The 20,415-nt window shown below is 42.4% G+C and overlaps 1 protein-coding gene across 1 annotated transcript in view; it reads right to left on the minus strand.

Moving 5' to 3' along the window:
• Positions 1-20,415, minus strand: part of sptbn5 (spectrin, beta, non-erythrocytic 5) — a 137,241-nt gene that overhangs the window by 98,710 nt on the left and 18,116 nt on the right. Inside the window, exons 7-16 of the mRNA XM_039785451.1 lie at positions 19,303-19,441; positions 17,321-17,455; positions 12,566-12,654; positions 11,301-11,454; positions 10,062-10,265; positions 8,868-9,074; positions 7,119-7,305; positions 5,341-5,477; positions 4,998-5,210; positions 1,902-2,054 (exon numbers count right to left, since the gene is read on the minus strand). Of these exons, the coding sequence (XP_039641385.1) occupies positions 1,902-2,054; positions 4,998-5,210; positions 5,341-5,477; positions 7,119-7,305; positions 8,868-9,074; positions 10,062-10,265; positions 11,301-11,454; positions 12,566-12,654; positions 17,321-17,455; positions 19,303-19,441 (1,618 nt within the window). The remainder of the gene's footprint in view (positions 1-1,901; positions 2,055-4,997; positions 5,211-5,340; positions 5,478-7,118; positions 7,306-8,867; positions 9,075-10,061; positions 10,266-11,300; positions 11,455-12,565; positions 12,655-17,320; positions 17,456-19,302; positions 19,442-20,415) is intronic.

The following is a 20,415-nucleotide window of genomic DNA, read 5'->3' on the forward strand; positions in this document are numbered from 1 at the left end:
TGAAGATTTTCCCGATGTTTTTGTCACTTTTTTTAGTTAGTTTAGTTAGTTAGTTAGCTAACGGTTGAAATAGCTTACAGTTGAAATAGTTTGCTAACGGTTAAAATATCTTAATTAGTGTTAATTTCGTCAGACGAGACGAGACTAAATATGTTCGTCAACGACCTTTTTTTCCATGACTAAGACGAGACGATGACGAGACTGCGCCAATGTCCAAAAACGCTGACTAAGACTAAATTAACATGCATTATTGTTGACGAAAAAAGACGAGACTAAAATGTTTGGCATAAAATAAAAACTAAGATAAAATCTCTCTTCATTTTCGTCTACAATCGTCTCTACTTTTTCATCATGAGATAGAATATTCAGCTGTTACCGAGACCCGTTGCTACGGCACCGACAGGTGCCCTAACGACCGTTATCTACCGGACCGAATAGCCTGCGCTTCTCTCTGATGCTCCTAAACGGCCGTTAGAGTCAATCGAAACATCGCTGCACGGGGCGCTAGTTAACACTACGCTTGGCAGCAGGTAAGGTTAGTATACCGTTAGCTAGTTAACACTACACTTGGCAGCAGGTAACGTTAGCCTACCGTTAGCTAGCAGTTGGATTTAACACAGTTAAAATGCTGACAGCTAAACGGTGTAAAGGTTTGTCTCTATTTCCAACACGAGACGTACGACAGTCTGCAGCTGCCGTTGTCTGAAAAACAACATATGTTGCGTTCACTTGAAATACGCCTCGCCAGTTTCGTGCTGCATTTATTTTATTGTAAAATATCCTTTCCTCATGCAGTTGTTTTTGTCGTTAAGGAAGAGGCTCAATATTTATATAACTTTTATATATATATATATATATATATATATATATATATATATAGCATTTATTTATTTTTATAACTATTTGTCTGAAATGGTTATCAGAAATAATTTATTTAAAAAAAGACTAAAATGTTTTGACTAAAACTTGACTAAAATGGCGAGACTTTTAGTCGACTAAAACTTGACTAAGATACCTTGAGTTCTCTTTTGACTAAAACTAGACTAAAATTATGAGACTTTTAGTCGACTAAAACTTGACTAACAAAACTTTTTGGCACAAGACTAAGACTAAATTAAAAATAGGTGACAAAATTAACACTAATCTTAATGTTGAAATAGTTAGCTGGTTAAAATAGTTAGCTAACGGTTGAAATAGCTTAAAGTTGAAAAAGTTAGCTAATGGTTGAAATAGCTTAAAGTTGAAATAGTTAGCTAACGGTTGAAATAGCTTAAAGTTGAAATAGTTAGCAAATGGTTGAAATAGCTTAAAGTTGAAATAGTTAGCTAACGGTTGAAATAGCTTAAAGATTAAATAGTTTGCTAACGGTTGAAATATCTTAATGTTTAAATAGTTAGCTAACGGTTAAAATAGTTAGCTAACGGTTGAAATAGCTTAAAGTTGAAAAAGTTAGCTAACGGTTAAAATAGTTAGCTAACGGTTGAAATAGCTTAAAGTTGAAATAGTTAGCTAACGGTTGAAATAGCTTAAAGTTGAAATAGTTTGCTAACGGTTGAAATATCTTAATGTTGATAAAGTTAGCTAACGGTTGAAATAGCTTAAAGTTGAAAAACTTAGCTAACGGTTGAAATAGCTTAAAGTTGAAATAGTAAGTTAACGGTTGAAATAGCTTAAAGTTGAAATAGTTAGCTAACGGTTAAAATAGCTTAAAGTTGAAAAAGTTAGCTAATGGTTGAAAAAGTTTTTGAAAAAATTATTTAACTTGTTCAGAGCGTTGTAGGGAACCAGCCACGTTATTTTGTTTTCAAATTTGGTTGAAAGAATCCAACATTTCTGATCGAAAATGGGTCAGATGTGACAGGAGGGTTAAGTTAATGTGTCGTGCTGAGTGAAGGCTTCACCTCGTATTTAGCCTGAACCACTCCCAGGTTGTCGGCGTCGGTGCTGAAGGTGTTCAGGACGTTCTCCTTGTCCTCCATCCACGACTCAAACTCCTGGCAGCTGTTGTAGAACCGATGCAGACGCAGCATCTCCTGCAGACTCCTCGTCTTCGACTGCAAAACACACAACCATTTCCTTCATCTTCAAAACTTCCTTTAGGCTTTATTTTAAAGGGTCATTTTTCAACCTGGACCCTATTTCTTTCCCACGCATTTGTGTGCAAGTGACTGATGTGAAGAAAAGTCTTTGAAACGCTGTGAACCGGGCTATAACGTTAGCCCTACAGGACAAATGTTCAGCATCAGTCAGCGTCCACTAAAAGTTCTGTTGTTGCCGCTGACAGACTCAGATTATTATTCTAAGTGTCTGACAACATTATGGAAAGGATCCCTACAGAGATAGACCTTTTAGTTAAAGAGTAAAATCCTTTTAGTTTAACATGAAACAGCCCCAAAATCACCATCACCAAACTCCACCAGACTCCATGTAAATAATCAGGACTTTTAGCGTGTATAGAGCCAGCATATTTCCACCAGACTCCATGTAAATAATCAGGACTTTTAGCGTGTATAGAGCCAGCATATCTCCACCAGACTCCATGTAAATAATCAGGACTTTTAGCGTGTATAGAGCCAGCATATCTCCACCAGACTCCATGTAAATAATCAGGACTTTTAGGCTGTATAGAGCCAGCATATCTCCACCAGACTCCATGTAAATAATCAGGACTTTTAAGCGTGTATAGAGCCAGCATATCTCCACCAGACTCCATGTAAATAATCAGGACTTTTAGCGTGTATAGAGCCAGCATATCTCCACCAGACTCCATGTAAATAATCAGGACTTTTAGCGTGTATAGAGCCAGCATATCTCCACCAGACTCCATGTAAATAATCAGGACTTTTAGCGTGTATAGAGCCAGCATATCTCCACCAGACTCCATGTAAATAATCAGGACTTTTAGCGTGTATAGAGCTCGGGCGTAGACGTTATGGAACGGTGCATTGTGGGTAGCGGCGGCCATTTTAGAGGTAACGCAAACGCCGGTTGGGAATAAGATAATAGCGTAGCCGGCCGGTCTCCACCTCCACCGGCACGGAGAAGAGTTATGGACCGTGACAAAAAAAAAGTTGGCTATACCGTATACTGACAAACTTAATAGTGAAGCCAAACAATGCTACTTAAAAAAATGAGGACATATTTATGTATGTATGTCATAAAAATATCAGTTAAGCGTTAGCCGCCCGATGCTAACGGAGTTGACCACAAAGCAAAGCAAAAGAACCCAGCTTTGATAATAATACATTAACTTTGTGAAAGTGCTGTGAGCTTTGTCAGTGTCAGTCTGTGTGGTAGCTAGTTCCCTTAGCCAGGCAAGCAGCCTTCATCCCCTCCGCGATCGACAAAATCTCCAGAGCGCCCGGTGGTCTGGTGGATGTCCTGCATAGGACAGATCATGCCTTCACAGCGAAAAGTTTAGTTTATTTCCCCCTCAAAATTGGTAAATGAGCACTGTAGTGGTTATGACCATATACATGACTATGTAACTACATGGAAACGGGATAAATGATGTCTGTGGCTTGCACAGTAATAGCGTTACTGAAGCTTAGCTAGCTGAAAAAAAAGGTAATAGTGTGCAGATTGGAGCGTAGTGTGTGAAGAGCGGAGTTGTTTACAAGGGAAGAAGCTTGGAGTAACGTAACTATGGAGAATATAGCAGATATACAACACACTGAAGAGCCTTTTGAGTTGGATGGTCGTCCTTATTTATTTAGTTACTTAGTTATTGGGATGATTATCACAGAAGCCTGTCTGAATACACTCACCGGACAGCTAGCAGCTAACGGATATCAGCTAGCAGGGCAACCTAGCTACCGGCAGGATCGAGACAGGGACCAGGGTAGGTGAATTTAAACAATGTCTGAGTTGAAAACGCATCTTGTTGTTGATGCGTAAGGGCACTGTTCATGTGGCACAGACATATTAATTTTATTTTGTATCTGTTAAGAGGCACAAAGGCACTCTAAATCTTGCTCCGACAACTGCCGTTTTAGCTCAGGGGACGCTTCCACACGTAGCTGCAGCTTCTCCGTGTTACCTGCACTGATTCGGGTCTGGTTTTTTTCTATCGAAAGTACTAGCGTAGCTATAGCGATCAAGATTAACATAAAAATTGGCCGGAATTCTCCTTTTAAAATAACCTAAATAAAAACCTAATATTCTCAAATGACCAACGTTACAATTTCAATTACCTACTGCCTACTATCAGCCTACTATACAGCTATGCTATATACAGTCAGTATACAGTACATCTACTTCCGTACAGTGATTCCCACAATGCATTGCGACGTGACGAAACGATCCCGAACTCAATAGAGCCAGCATATCTCCACCAGACTCCATGTAAATAATCAGGACTTTTAGCGTGTATAGAGCCAGCATAACTCCACCAGACTCCATGTAAATAATCAGGACTTTTAGCGTGTATAGAGCCAGCATATCTCCACCAGACTCCATGTAAATAATCAGGACTTTTAGAGTGTATAGAGCCAGCATATCTCCACATGTAAATGGGTGAATTAAGGGTTTATTTCAACCAAACCAGAGTGGTGATTGTTGGAACAGTGGAAAGATGAACCAAGATGGCTTTAGATAGTTTTATTTAGTTTCTGTCCACTTTGAATGAAGTGTGTTTTACAATGATAAAAGTAGTGACTATTTACATGGAGTCTGGTGGAGTTTGGTGATTTTGGGGCTGTTTCATGTTAAACTAAAAGGTCTATTTCTGTAGGGTTCCTTTCCATAATGTTGTCAGACACTTAGAATAATAATCTGAGTCTGTCAGCGGCAAAAACTGAATTTTTAATTGACAGATATTGTATTGACTTATATATTATAAGGTTTGCAGCTTGTTTTGCATCTTGCCCATTAGTCACTTAACACAAAAACACGGGAAAATAAGAGTTCCAGGTTGATGAGAAAAGCCAAAGTTACCCTTTAATCTTTACACAAACTCCGGCATTATCAAACTACATTTCCCATGCTGCCCCTCTCACCTTGACCAGGTTGTACAGGGAGTTGTAGTCCCGGTCCAGGCCGGCCTGCGTGCTCTCCACAGTGTCTCTCTGGTACTGTGGGTCTGGCAGCGATGTTGTCTGGATCTCTGCCGTGCCGCGACGCATCGAGCGGCTGCGTCTCGGACGATTCAACTTCCTGCTCGGGCTCTCTGGCGCGCCATTGGTGGAGACGGGCGGGATGGTGGGAGGAGTCTGAGAAATGTTAGGACAATGATTAGACTCATTATTAATCTAAAATGATTCATCTTTACAGACAGGTCTTATGAACACAGATTTATTTAAAAAGGTTACTGATAATTGATCTAATGATTATCGATCGTACGGTGGCTGGCAGCAGGGTCAGGTAGGTTTTGGGGATGAGCTGCTGGTTTCCTCGGCTGTCTCTGGCCAGAACTCGGTCTCCATCCGGCTCAGTGTGGACGATGGTTACAATCTCATTACGATCCCATGGAAACTGACCTGAAACCACATGTTAACATTTTTAATGGAATAGATCACCCAAAACCTTTCTAAGCTTTCTACAGTGTTTACTAGAGTTAATTTCACTGTTGGTAATGTGATAGGGACTGAATGGAGCATAGAAATCAACAGGAGCGGGCTGGAGAAATGTGTGTTTTGAGTGTTAGAAGATCTTAGGAATTACGTAATGAAATGGCCTAGGCCTGCAGGTAATGCATGTTACCTAGGCCTGCAGGTAATGCATGTTACCTAGACCTGTAGTTAATGCATGTTACCTAGACCTGTAGTTAATGCATGTTACCTAGGCCTGCAGGTAATACATGTTACCTATAGGCCTGCAGGTAATACATGTTACCTATAGACCTGCAGGTAATACATGTTACCTATAGACCTGCAGGTAATACATGTTACCTATAGGCCTGCAGGTAATACATGTTACCTATAGACCTGCAGGTAATACATGTTACCTAGACCTGCAGGTAATACATGTTACCTAGGCCTGCAGGTAATACATGTTACCTAGACCTGCAGGTAATGCATGTTACCTATAGGCCTGCAGGTAATACATGTTACCTAGGCCTGCAGGTAATACATGTTACCTAGACCTGTAGGTAATACATGTTACCTAGGCCTGCAGGTAATACATGTTACCTAGGCCTGCAGGTAATATATGTTACCTAGACCTGCAGGTAATACATGTTACCTAGGCCTGCAGGTAATGCATGTTACCTATAGACCTGCAGGTAATGCATGTTACCTATAGGCCTGCAGGTAATACATGTTACCTAGGCCTGCAGGTAATACATGTTACCTAGACCTGCAGGTAATGCATGTTACCTAGACCTGCAGGTAATACATGTTATCTAGACCTGCAGGTAATACATGTTACCTAGGCCTGCAGGTAATACATGTTACCTAGACCTGCAGGTAATACATGTTACCTAGGCCTGCAGGTAATACATGTTACCTAGACCTGCAGGTAATGCATGTTACCTAGACCTGCAGGTAATACATGTTACCTAGGCCTGCAGGTAATACATGTTACCTAGGCCTGCAGGTAATACATGTTATCTAGGCCTGCAGGTAATACATGTTACCTAGGCCTGCAGGTAATGCATGTTACCTAGACCTGCAGGTAATGCATGTTACCTAGACCTGCAGGTAATGCATGTTACCTAGGCCTGCAGGTAATGTAGGTACATGTTACCTAGGCCTGCAGGTAATGTAGGTACATGTTACCTAGACCTGCAGGTAATGTAGGTACACGTTACCTAGGCCTGCAGGTAATGTAGGTACACGTTACCTAGGCCTGCAGGTAATGTAGGTACATGTTACCTAGGCCTGCAGGTAATGTAGGTACATGTTACCTAGGCCTGCAGGTAATGTAGGTACACGTTACCTAGGCCTGCAGGTAATGTAGGTACATGTTACCTATAGGTAATGTGATCGGGATATGACGAGAGTATTTTCATGGGCTCGGGATGGGATGGGAGCGACAACTGATTCCCGTGTCACCCTCTACGCTGATTGTTAACTGACCAGGTTAAGACTAATTTACGCGATAGAAACAAATTTTATGTGTTTTAGTGTTAGCGTAATCTCCCATCATGCCCTGCTGTATGACAGCCACACAGAGCGGACCTTTAGTACCTCTGCTGTATCTGAAGCGGACCTTGGCCCTGCTGTCTTCACTCTGAGAGGGGCCACTCCCAGAGCCCCCCCCACCCCCACCCGCGGCTCTAGGTGGCGGTGATGTCACCGCTCCTGGACCGTCCTCGTCTCCGGATGAGTCGCTGTATTGGATCATCTTAATCTGCTGAGGCTCCGCCTACACAGGAAGAGAGTCCGCGTCACTTTATTCAGAGAACATTTTGTCTGGGGGTTTTATCCGCTGTACCGAACCGTAACCCCTAAACTCCGGTATGAACCCACCATGACTCCTAATCCCAGGTATGAACCGAACCCGCCAGTGCTCCTTAAACACAGGTGTGAGTTGAATCGTGACCCTAAAGTCGGGTATGAACCGAGACATTATACCTGGCCCTGACAAAAAGAAACTAAACATATAAAAACTAAAACCTTTCTGAAAAACTGGAGGAAAAAACAAACAAGCAAACTCTCTGAAAAGTAACTGAAACTGAAATTAAATTAAGAGAGTCAAAAATAAAACCATTGAAAATTCTAAACTATAATAAGTTTGGTACGAACCAAACTGTGACTCCTGTGTACTGTTACACATTAAGTTCTGGTTATACAGCTCATGCTTGTCTCGCAGCTTCAGCAACACAGAAAGTTTGATATAAGTAAGAAAAGTTCATTTGTATAGCGCCTTTCACACATAAAAATCGCAAAGTAATTCACAAGAAAATGTAATACAATACAACTAATTAAAATACAAGAAAATTTCAGCACAAATAGAAAACATAAACAACCATAAAAAAAACTCGACTAAGTAAAAGCCTGCTTGAAAAGCAGAGTCTTCAGCTGCTTTTTAAAGATTCGACAATATTCACACAACGTAGAGAGGGAGGCAAGACATCCCAAATCCTAGGACCACTGCTGGGAATGACCGGTCCCCTCTAGTTTTAAAATGAGTGCTGAGAACCACTAACAGCATCTGACCTGATGACCTCAGACTACGGGTGGGGGTATGAAGCTGTATCAAATCAGTGATGTGCAGGGCTCTAAAAGTAAGGACCAGGATTTTAAATTGAATTCTGGACTGGTTTGATTTGATTTGATTTGATTTAATTGTAAGAGAGTGCCCTACACATGACAAAAGGACATCAAATACAATCAAGGATAAAAACACAATAAAGTCCAAGACTTATTTCCATTGTGGTCCTCAACACACATCAGGACAAGACAAGACACTCAATGACATAACATAAAAACATTTTTCTTAAATATAAATAGTAACTTGCCCTTTAATCTATTCCGCAACCCTCTCTAGTAACCAGACCTTGATGCTCTTTTTAAAAGAGTTCAGGCTGGAAATGACTTTAATATGACGATCTAACTTGTTCCACTGAACTGCCCCCATATAGGCAAATGTTCCTTTCCCTAACACTGTCTTAAATTTATAAGGACACAGGTCAGATATGCGGCCACGAGTATTAATATTGTGTGTGTCCTTTACCTTAGTTATAAGACACAACAAAAAAATTGGGACACTACCAAACAATATTTTCTGAATCATGTTCAGTCTTAACATAGTAACACGAGAGTCCACAGGGAGCCAGTTGAGCTCAACAAATTGTGACCTCGCTATGTGAGACATGGTAACCAGTGAAGTGATGCTAAAACAGGTGGGATGGTGTGCTCTTTTGTTAACGGGAGTTAAAAGCCTTGCAGCAGAGTTCTGAACAGCCTGGAGATGTCTGTACTTACGGTCAGAGCCGTTTGCTGCGCGGCGCTCCTCGCCTGCTCGGTTAGTCTCTTTATCTCCGAGGCGTAGGCCGCCATCTCCTTTTCCAACCGCAGGTGGCGCTGCAGCAACGCGGCCGTGCTCGACTCATCCTTTCCGTGATCCTCGCTGGTCAGCAGCGGTTTCCTGTCGCCCAGCCAGGAGTCGGCCTCCGCCACATCTGCAAAGTACTGAAAATAGGAAAGTAAACTTAGAGCAAAAAGTAAGGAAATTTGTGTTTGGTGGATTATTTCTCTGTGGTAACAATGCCTTTTGCTAATAAATGTTATGCTGTTGGAAAGCCTGTTTAGTTCCCTTTCAAATGATGCCCCATGTGTAAGGAACTTGCATTTGTGGGATGAGCAGCAGCGCTGAGTATGTGGGTTGCCCCCATGAAAAATTTGCCAAATCTTCTCTGCCAATGCTAAACAGCTTATTCTGCCTTTGACTCGTTTGGTGTTTGGTTGATTGGATGATTGAAGTTTGAAGAAACAAGACAGATTGGCAATTTAACAATTTCAATATTTTTAAAAGCATGTAAAATTACAAAAGTTACGGGAAAACGCATCAAAATAGATTCGTAACGAATACAACACAAGGTTTATATCACCTGACGGTCATATTGGACTGGTCCAACATGAAGAAATAAATAAGGACCATGTCTACAGAACAGGACATGTCCTACTGGTTGGACAGTATAAAATATATAAATAAGGACCATGTCTACAGAACAGGACATGTCCTACTGGTTGGACAGTATAAAATATATAAATAAGGACCACTGACATCTGTAGTCACGAGGACCCAACGAGATCTTGCGAATTCATGTAAAATAGAACCACCAAACCACCCACCAGTTAGTTTCCATCCAGAGCAGTAGAGGTGGAAACAGCTCTGTGTGTTCAAGGTGTAGTAGCAGGGAGATATGATCCACCGTGAGCATGGTGTATTTTATTTTGAAAATTAACCGGATATTTATTTTGTTTCTATGCTCGACTTCCTGTCCCGCACTATGTGAATTGTGCTGAATTGCTGCGGCGCTCTCCGTCGTCCGTCAACAATAGAAGCTCTGCGTATATCTGCTCCGGAGGGCTGAGGACTGAAGGAACTGGGACGCAGCTGTTCCGCATCCAGTGGAAATTGCCGGTTAGGTTAAAAGATGGCGTTTCTTGGTCTACCTGTTTGATGGCGGCGGCGGCCTGCAGTCTGTTGCGGTGTCCCGTGGCCTCGGCGGTCAGGTGGCTCCACTGCTTCTTCAGGGTACGGATCCACTTCTGGATGGCTCGCTGATTGGGCTGACTCTGTTTGGACAGCAGGTCCTGACCTCGACCCAGAACCCCCTGGTACAGAGACTCCTGGGCCTGGAGCTCCGCCTCCAACGCCTTACAGGATGTAATCAGATTACATTACAAATACATAAATCAATTAAAATCGGTTAAATCTCAGAAAAAAATGTACATGTAGAAGAAAATTATAGAGTCCCCTAAAGGGACATCAGGAAAAATAATTCTGAGGCAGACAAAAAACTTTCTGCTGTGCACTAAAACCTTCTTGTGAGTACAAGATACTTTCTGGTGTGTACTAAAACTTTATTGTGAGTAAAACATACTTTCTGGTGTGTACTAAAACTTTCTGGTGAGCACTAAAACTTTCTGGTGAGCACTAATACTTTCTGGTGCGTACTAAAACTTTCTGGTGAGCACTAAAACTTTCTGGTGAGCACTAATACTTTCTGGTGCGTACTAAAACTTTCTGGTGAGCACTAAAACTTTCTGGTGAGCACTAAAACTTTCTGGTGCGTACTAAAACTTTCTGGTGTGTACGAGAAACCAATATGAGTAGCAGCCGAAATGGCTGCCAAGGAGGAAGTTTTCTTCTTCCTGTTAACTCAATGAAATGTACCAGATAGTGTCATCCATAAATTTAATGATGATACGCTAACTTTTAACTGATTTCCTGCTGTGAATGTGAAATACTAACTTTAGACACATAACATAAGCAATACTACGTTAGCATAATTTTGCTAGCCCTACATTGGTTTCTCATGAGCATGATAAAAGTATCTTGTGCTTACCAGAAAGTTTTTCTCGTGCACACCAATTTTCTTTGTGAATGAATAATGTATCGTAAATAAATAAATGTTCTTCCTTAAAATACAGGGGGCATAAGTCAGTCCACCCCTAGATTCCCATAGAAGCAGTCAGACTTTTATTTTGAAAGGCCAGTTATTTCATGGATCCAGGATACTATGCATCCTGATAAAGTTCCTTTGGCCTTTGGAATTATGTATGAATGCCAAGTTCTCTAAAATCTCTCCTATATATATATATATATATATATGTTTGCACTTCAGAATGAATTGTGTTGTAGTTGGCCAGATGTGTGTTATGCTGAGAGACTGTGGATGTGGACAGGACCTTGTGCTTGTGTTGGGCCAGCTGGATGTGGTTCAGGTCTCTTCCGAGTCCGGCAGTCTGCAGTCTCAACCAGCGCTCGTACAGCCAGGCCTCAGCCTCCTCACAGTCATAGAAGAACTCAAACAGCCTCAGCTGAGCCTCCAGCTGTCTCCTCCTGACAGGTGGGAAGGAAGGAAGGAAGGAAGGAAGGAAGGAAGGAAGGAAGGAAGGAAGGAAGGAAGAGGAGGAGGAGGAAGCCAGATGTGAGAAGGAAACACAAGGAGTGGAAGAAAGAAGAGAGGAAACGAGAGAGAGAAAAATGAGACGAGAGAAAACAGCAGAGAGATGGAGACAAGAGATGAGGAGAGGAGGAAACAAGAGGAAAGGAAACAGGACAAGAGGAGAGGAATGACGCAAGAGAAGGAAAAAGAGTGGAGAAGAGGAGAGGAAACGAGACAAGAGAAAGCAAGTTGAGAGGAGAGAAGGAAACAAGAGGAAATGAGAATAAACAAGGGAGGGGGAAACGAGAGGGAATAAGAAGAGAAGAAAGACAAGAGGGTAGGAGAGGAGACATGGAAGAGGGGAAGAAGATATGAGATGAGGGGAGGAGGAAACCATAGAGGGGACAAAAGAGGAAACGAGGCAAGAGGAAACCAGACGAGAGGAAACCAGACAAGAGGAAACGAGGCCAGAGGAAACCAGACGAGAGGAAACGAGACGAGAGGAAACGAGAAAAGAGGAAATGAGGCCAGAGGAAACGAGACGAGAGGAAACAAGAAAAGAGGAAACGAGAAAAGAGGAAACGAGGCCAGAGGAAACCAGACCAGAGGAAATGAGAAAAGAGGAAACAAGGCCAGAGGAAAGGAGACAAGAGGAAACCAGACCAGAGGAAACCAGACGCGAGGAAACGAGACGAGAGGAAACCAGACCAGAGGAAACGAGAAAAGAGGAAACGAGGCAAGAGGAAAGGAGACAAGAGGAAAGGAGACAAGAGGAAACCAGACGAGAGGAAACCAGACAAGAGGGAACGAGACCAGAGGAAACAAGACCAGAGGAAACCAGACAAGAGTAAGCGAGACCAGAGGAAACCAGACCAGAGGAAACAAGACAAGAGGGAATGAGACAAGGAGAAACCAGGCGAAAGCAAGCGAGGTGAGAGAAGGAAAAAGAGGGGAGGAATTGGGACGGGAGGAGAGCAGTGAGAACAGAGATGGAGGAGAAGTGATCTATCTTCATATCTGTGGTTTAATAAATCCGAATCAATACAAGTGAAAAGTGAGGGAAACCTGTTTCCGCTGAGAGACACCAGAGACTTGTACTGCGTGTCGAGAGCTCTCACTCTGCTCTGAATCTGCTGACCGTCTCTCGCTTTCACCTGACGGAAGAGAAAGACACCTTAGTGGACCAATCAAAGACTGCCTCCTGCTCCTAAACCGTTATCTTTACCTAAGAGAAGAGTTATGATGGGTCACTGCCGTGAGACTGGGCTGGATGGGTTTACAGCGATGATTAGGTCCCCTAATACTGTATCTGAAGTCTCTCTTAGTGGTCCCCTAATACTGTATCTGAAGTCTCTCTTAGTGGTCCCCTAATACTGTATCTGAAGTCTCTCTTAGTGGTCCCCTAATACTGTATCTGAAGTCTCTTTTATATAGACCTTAGTGGTCCCCTAATACTGTATCTGAAATCTCTTTTATATAGACCTTAGTGGTCCCCTAATACTGTAACTTTAAGTCTCTTTTATATAGACCTTAGTGGTCCCCTAATACTGTATCTGAAATCTCTTTTATATAGACCTTAGTGGTCCCCTAATACTGTATCTGAAGTCTCTTTTATATAAACCTTAGTGGTCCCCTAATACTGTATCTGAAGTCTCTTTTATATAGACCTTAGTGGTCCCCTAATACTGTATCTGAAGTCTCTTTTATATAGACCTTAGTGGTCCCCTAATACTGGATCTGAAGTCTCTTTTATATAGACCTTAGTGGTCCCCTAATACTGGATCTGAAGTCTCTTTTATATAGACCTTAGTGGTCCCCTAATACTGGATCTGAAGCCTCTTTCTCTTTCGCTTTCTTATGACCTCATAAGGAGAAGATTCCTGATTGGTCCATCTGAGCTTTCATTTTCTCAAAGGCAGAGCAGGATACCCAGGGCTCGGTTTACACCTATCACCATTTCTAGCCACTGGGGGACCATAGGCAGGCTGGGAGAACTCATATTAATGTTAAAAAAACCTCATAAAGTGACATTTTCATGCCATGGGACCTTTAAGCTGTGTGAGCACAAAAAGAGTATAAAAGGGATCCATTTTGAGGTCTACGTTTGTCACCCTTGGGCAGGCACGCCTGTATGCTCACAGTTGTCTCAGGGTCATGAAATTTTGTTCACCGTTTGAATAAAGCTGCATTTGATTTGAATTCATCGGACTGGTCGTCATCTTTGAAGTCTCTCCAACATCATTTCTGAGTCATCACCCGATTACACCGATTTCATGCTGCCTTCCAGACACAATTTCGAGCCCGTAAGTTACGGTAGAGTTCCAGGCAAAGTCACCACAAACCCTTCTCGGCTCTGGTCTGATGATCTTCGCATCAGCAAGCCGAGCTCTGCTAGCATAAGCGGCTGCTCACTTCACTTGCACTAGCATGTACGTACAGCAGATTTGTGTGTCTGATGATAAAAATAATGACATTTGGCACACGTCAAAGCTGGCTAGCTTAACATTGTGCCGTTGGCAGGGTTCAGGTTAGGCCACCTAACGTTAACGTTAGCTAGCGGCAACCTAACGTTGACGTTAGCTAGCGCTGGCTGATGCTAGCGATTTCTAGTCGGCGACATATTTTGGGCTTCATTTAATAAACATAACCTGTAGTAGTACACAATCGTATGTGTATTGTTTTGATTACAATCAGTCCCTCCAGAAAAATGTGATTATGCGATCGCATAATATGCGCGGCTTGCATGATTTCATAATCCCCGCATTTTCGTTGCAAAAAAATCCCATAATATATCACACAAGAGCAGCCATTTTCCCCTGTTGCCATGGGAACGTTATGAAGTGATGTAATTACGCGACGTGAACATCATCTAAAGCAGTGTGTTGGAGGTTGAATCTGACATGTTGTACTCTGAGTCTCTTAAGTTGGGATCCAATCAGAAAGCTATCTTAATATCTGATATTATCTGTAATCTCTTTAAGTGCTCCTGCTGTATTATTATTATTATTAATGATTTTTAAAAGTCTGTCTCTTTTGTATCTTTTATTTCCCTGTTTAGACTATTATTTTATTTTTACTTTAATATTATATTATTTGTATATATATTTTGTATCTTATTTGTTTACTTATTGCAATGACTGAATATCTGTAAACTATTTTTGGAAATTAAGTTTAAAAAAAAGCAGGGTGTTTCTTCTCTTTTTCATCAAACCACATTTTTTGCAAGTTCCCACAATTTCATCGCATAAATATTGCGCATATTCCATTGCATTTTTTTAAGAAAACGTGCCGCATAATCAAGGATTTTTGCCCGCAACAATCACAAAAAAAACTCTCTTTTCTGTACAATGTGCAGAGTTACTTTACGTTGCCTATTTATGTCTATTTATTTCTATTTCTCACCGTTAATCACCGGCGTCTGTACAGCATCAACAGGGGGCGCCATCGTTGTTTATGTGTGTGTGACGTCAGAAACTGTAACTGGGAGAACAACCATCTGGTACCAGTTCACCGGGAGTAAGTTACTGGTTTGACTGCCGTTCCAGGGCGCTTTTACCGGGAGAAGGTCGTGAAAACACGAGTTACAGGATGCCTGGAACGCAGCATCACTCCCTAAGGAGTAAATCTCATCAGCGTATGTGAGCCAATCAGCACGCAGCATGCTTCTGCCATTACATTACATGTAATTTAGCTGACGCTTTTATCCAAAGCAACTTACAATTGCTATATACAGTGCCTTGCGAAAGTATTCGGCCCCCTTGAACTTTTCGACCTTTTGCCACATTTCAGGCCTCAAACATAAAGATATAAAACTGTAATTTTTTGTGAAGAATCAACAACAAGTGGGACACAATCATGAAGTGGAACGAAATTTATTGGATATTTCAAACCTTTTAAACAAATAAAAAACTGAAATATTGGGCGTGCAAAATTATTCAGCCCCTTAAGTTAATACTTTGGCGCCACCTTTTGCTGCGATTACAGCTGTAAGTGGCTTGGGGTATGTCTCTATCAGTTTTGCACATCGAGAGACTGACATTTTTGCCCATTCCTCCTTGCAAAACAGCTCGAGCTCAGTGAGGTTGGATGGAGAGCGTTTGTGAACAGCAGTTTTCAGTTCTTTCCACAGATTCTCGATTGGATTCAGGTCTGGACTTTGACTTGGCCATTCTAACACCTGGATATGTTTATTTGTGAACCATTCCATTGTAGATTTTGCTTTATGTTTTGGATCATTGTCTTGTTGGAAGACAAATCTCCGTCCCAGTCTCAGGTCTTTTGCAGACTCCATCAGGTTTTCTTCCAGAATGGTCCTGTATTTGGCTCCATCCATCTTCCCATCAATTTTAACCATCTTCCCTGTCCCTGCTGAAGAAAAGCAGGCCCAAACCATGATGCTGCCACCACCATGTTTGACGAGTGAGGATGGTGTGTTCAGGGTGATGAGCTGTGTTGCTTTTACGCCAAACATAACGTTTTTGCATTGTTGCCAAAAGTTCGATTTTGGTTTCATCTGACCACAGCACCTTCTTCCACATGTTTGGTGTGTCTCCCAGGTGGCTTTTGGCAAACTTTAAACGATACTTTTATGGATATCTTTAAGAAATGGCTTTCTTCTTGCCACTCTTCCATAAAGGCCAGATTTGTGCAGTATTCGACTGATTGTTGTCCTATGGACAGAGTCTCCCACCTCAGCTGTAGATCTCTGCAGTTCATCCAGAGTGATCATGGGCCTCTTGGCTGCATCTCTGATCAGTCTTCTCATTGTATGAGCTGAAAGTTTAGAGGGACGGCCGGGTCTTCGTAGATTTGTAGTGGTCTGATACTCCTTCCATTTCAATATTATCGCTTGCACAGTGCTCCTTGGGATGTTTAAAGCTTGGGAAATCTTTTTGTATCCAAATCCGGCTTTAAACTTCTCCACAACAGTATCTCGGACCTGCCTGGTGTGTTCCTTGTTCTTCATGATGCTCTCTACGCTTTACCGGACCTCTGAGACTATCACAGAGCAGGTGCATTTATACGAGGACTTGATTACACACAGCTGGATTCTATTTATCATCATTAGTCATTTAGGTCAACATTGGATCATTCAGAGATCCTCACTGAACTTCTGGAGAGAGTTTGCTGCACTGAAAGTAAAGGGGCTGAATAATTTTGCACGCCCACTTTTTCAGTTTTTTATTTGTTAAAAAAGTTTGAAATAGCCAATGAATTTCGTTCCACTTCATAATTGGGACCCACTTGTTGTTGATTCTTCACAAAAAATTACAGTTTTATATCTTTATGTTTGAGGCCTGAAATGTGGCAAAAGGTCGAAACGTTCAAGGGGGCCGAATACTTTCGCAAGGCACTGTATATATATATATATATGTCAGAGGTTGCAAGAGCCAGCATAGGGTAGAGTTGCGCCTCTGGAGCAACTAGGGGTTAAGTGTGTTGCTCAGGGACACTTTGGTGGATGTTTTGTGGGAATCGAACCCAGGTCTCCCACACCAAAGGCATGTGTCATATCCACTGCTCCATCACCACCTGCCAGGATGTAATAATGACTGTGATTGGCTGTCTACCGTTACACGTCGCCGAGACACGCAGAGAACTCACGTAGTAGGAGGTGTAATGTGTAATTTCTATTCTTTTTTTTTTTTTTAATTGGTATCGCAAAAATGATCGTTTAGGAACTGGTATCAAAGTCTCTGTATCGAATATTTTTGTACAGCCCTAATGACGAGAGGGGGGGAGGGGAGATATGTTCATGTTGCAAATTGTAATGTGTTGTGTGTGGTGTTAAAATTAATTTGAAAATATAAAATATCGCACTTTCAGCGCCGTGCTGCTGATGGCGGTGATGGTTTCACCGTGAGCGGAGATCTGAGCTTCCAGAAGATCTTGTTTCTGAAGGAGAGACTCCACCTCAGCCAGCTGTCTCCCCAGGTCAGAGGAACTGGCCTGGGACTGGGAGGGAGGGAGGGAGGGAGGGAGGGGAGGGAGAGGGAGAGAGAGGGAGGGAGAGGAGGGAGGGAGTGGAGGAGAGAGGGGGAGGGAGAGAGAGGAGGGGGAGGGAGAGAGGGAGGGGAGGAGAGATGGATGGGAGACAGAGAAGGGGAGTGAGGATAGAGAGAGAGAGAGAGGGAGGGAGAGATGGATGGGAGACAGAGAGGGGAGGGGAGGAGAGAGAGAGAGAGAGAGAGAGAGAGGGGAGAGAGGGGAGAGAGAGAGAGGCGGAGAGAGAGAGACAGAGAGAGAGAGAGATGGAGGGAGAGAAGGGAGCAGAGAGAGAGAGAGAGGGAGGGAGAGATGGATGGGGAGACAGAGAGAGAGTGAGATAGAGAGAGAAGAGAGAGATGGATGGGGAGACAGAGAGAGGGAGATAGAAGAGAGAGAGAGAGAGGGAGGGAGAGGGAGAGAGAGAGAGAGAGGGAGGAGAAGGAGACAGAGAGAGAGAGAATGGGAGAGAGAGAGAGACAGAGAGAGAGAGGAGGAGGGAGAGAGGAGAGGGAGAGAGAGAGAGAGAGAGGAGAGAGAGAGGAGAGAGAAGAGAGAGAGCAGAGAGGGAGAGCAGAGAGAGAGAGGCAGAGGGAGAGAGAGAGGGAGGAGAGAAGAAGAGATGGATGGGAGGGAGACAGAGAAGAGGGAGGAGTGGTGGACGAGGGCAGGGGGGGGGAGGGGGAGGGGGGGGGGGGGGGGGGGGGGGGAGGGGGGGGGGGGGGGGAGAGAGAGAGAGGGAGAAGGGAGGAGAGGAGAGGAGGGGGGGAGGGAAAAGGTGAAAGTTTTAATTAAATTAGCCTTTAAATGGTAAAACTACATGGATTATTATAGTTAACATGGTGAAATCAACACTTCACTAATCCGATATTAGTTATGCAGACTGACGTCTAAAGTCTAGAAAAAAAAAAATTCTTAATGATAAAGTTCTTATTTTAATAAAAAGGTCACCCTCTTTGATTACCACCAGACTCCATGTAAATAATCAGGACTTTTATCATCGTAAAACACACTTCATTTAAAGTGGAAAGAAACTAAATAAAACTACCAAAAGCCGTCTTGGTTCATCTTTCCACTGTTCCAACAATCACCACTCTGGTTTGGTTGAAATAAACCTTTAATTCACCCATTTACATGTGGAGATATGCTGGCTCTATACACACTAAAAGTCCTGATTATTAACATGGAGTCTGGTGGAGATATGCTGGCTCTATACACGCTAAAAGTCCTGATTATTTACATGGAGTCTGGTGGAGATATGCTGGCTCTATACACGCTAAAAGTCCTGATTATTTACATGGAGTCTGGTGGAGATATGCTGGCTCTATACACACTAAAAGTCCTGATTATTTACATGGAGTCTGGTGGAGATATGCTGGCTCTATACACACTAAAAGTCCTGATTATTTACATGGAGTCTGGTGGAGATATGCTGGCTCTATACACACTAAAAGTCCTGATTATTTACATGGAGTCTGGTGGAGTTTGGTGATGGTGATTTTCGGTGATTTTCGTTTCATGTTAAACTAAAAGGATCTTACTCTTTAACTAAAAGGTCTATCTCTGTAGGGATCCATCCCATAATGTTGTCAGACACTTAGAATAATAATCTGAGTCTGTCAGCGGCAACAACAGTGGACGGTAATTCATGGTGCTCTATTTCTCATAAACATTACATTACTGTTTTAATACTGGACCAATTTCAAAGACCGCAGTTCCCATCAGTCACCAAGACACAAAAACATGGGAAAATAGGGTCCAGGTTGAAGTCAATCTTTTCATAATTACTGACACTTATTAGTTATCTCTAAACTCACCTGTAGTTCTTTCAGTTCCTGGGAGACGAGCTCGATGTCTCGGAGGACACTCAGATTTTCAACTACATTACCCAGAAGCCCCCTCTGCTCTTGGAGCTGCTGCAGTAGGTCCTTCCATCGATGGCTAATGTTCTCCTCTCTTACAAACACATAACACACACAAATAAATAAATACCAACATGACGTCGGGCTAAAATCACTTCCGGTCGATTTGAATTGCGGAGATATGCGAAATCAGCAAACTTGTTTATTTCTGTTGTCATTTTCAGCCGAAACTGCAACTTTTTTAAAGATATGTAGTTAAACACAAAGGTCCAACCTATCCCCAGTGTTGGGAAAGTTCACTTTCTACATGAACTGGTTCAAAGTTCAGTTCACAAATTTTAAAATGAACCAGTTCAGTTCATAGTTCATACTTCACAATGTTGAACTAAGTTCACAGTTTAAAAAATGAACTAAGTTCATAGTTTTTCCATATGTTGCTTGCGAGCTATTTATTTTTTGAAATTATTGCCACAGCCTAAATATAGAACCACAGACAGCAATTATTTCATCAGTTTTAACACTGAAACTATGCGTCAGATTTCATCTTCATATCCGATCAGTTCAACGTGCCGTTTCAGGTCTGCTGTGGATGTGTGTGTGTGTGTGTGTGTGTGTGTGTGTGTGTGTGTCTGTGTCTGTGTCTGTGTGTGTGTGTGTGTGTGTGTGTGTGTGTGTGTGTGTGTGTGTGTGTGTGTGTGTCTGTGTCTGTGTCTGTGTGTGTGTGTGTGTGTGTCTGTGTGTGTGTGGTTTGCTGTGGATGTGACTGAAGTGCAGATTTTCTTTTTGAAAGCCGGCAGGCAATGTTTGCCCAGAAATGTCAGATTTTCCATCCTCACCGACCTTGTCATAAAACGTGTTTAAATGATGCTTTTTTGCTTAAATTTTTCGATCCATCTGTGGTCTCTGCTGTGCTTATTCTTTGCTGCGTCTTTGATAAACCAAATGTAGCGTTACGGCCCTGTTATGGTATCAGTTATTTTGCTTTGTTTTCTGTTCTAATTCGGATGTGGTATTTTGGTTCTACCTGGAAGTTATAGACCTTTTTCACAGCAGACATGTTGATATGTC

This window comes from Perca fluviatilis, chromosome 20 (genome assembly GCF_010015445.1).
Source record: "Perca fluviatilis chromosome 20, GENO_Pfluv_1.0, whole genome shotgun sequence".
NCBI lineage: Eukaryota > Metazoa > Chordata > Actinopteri > Perciformes > Percidae > Perca > Perca fluviatilis.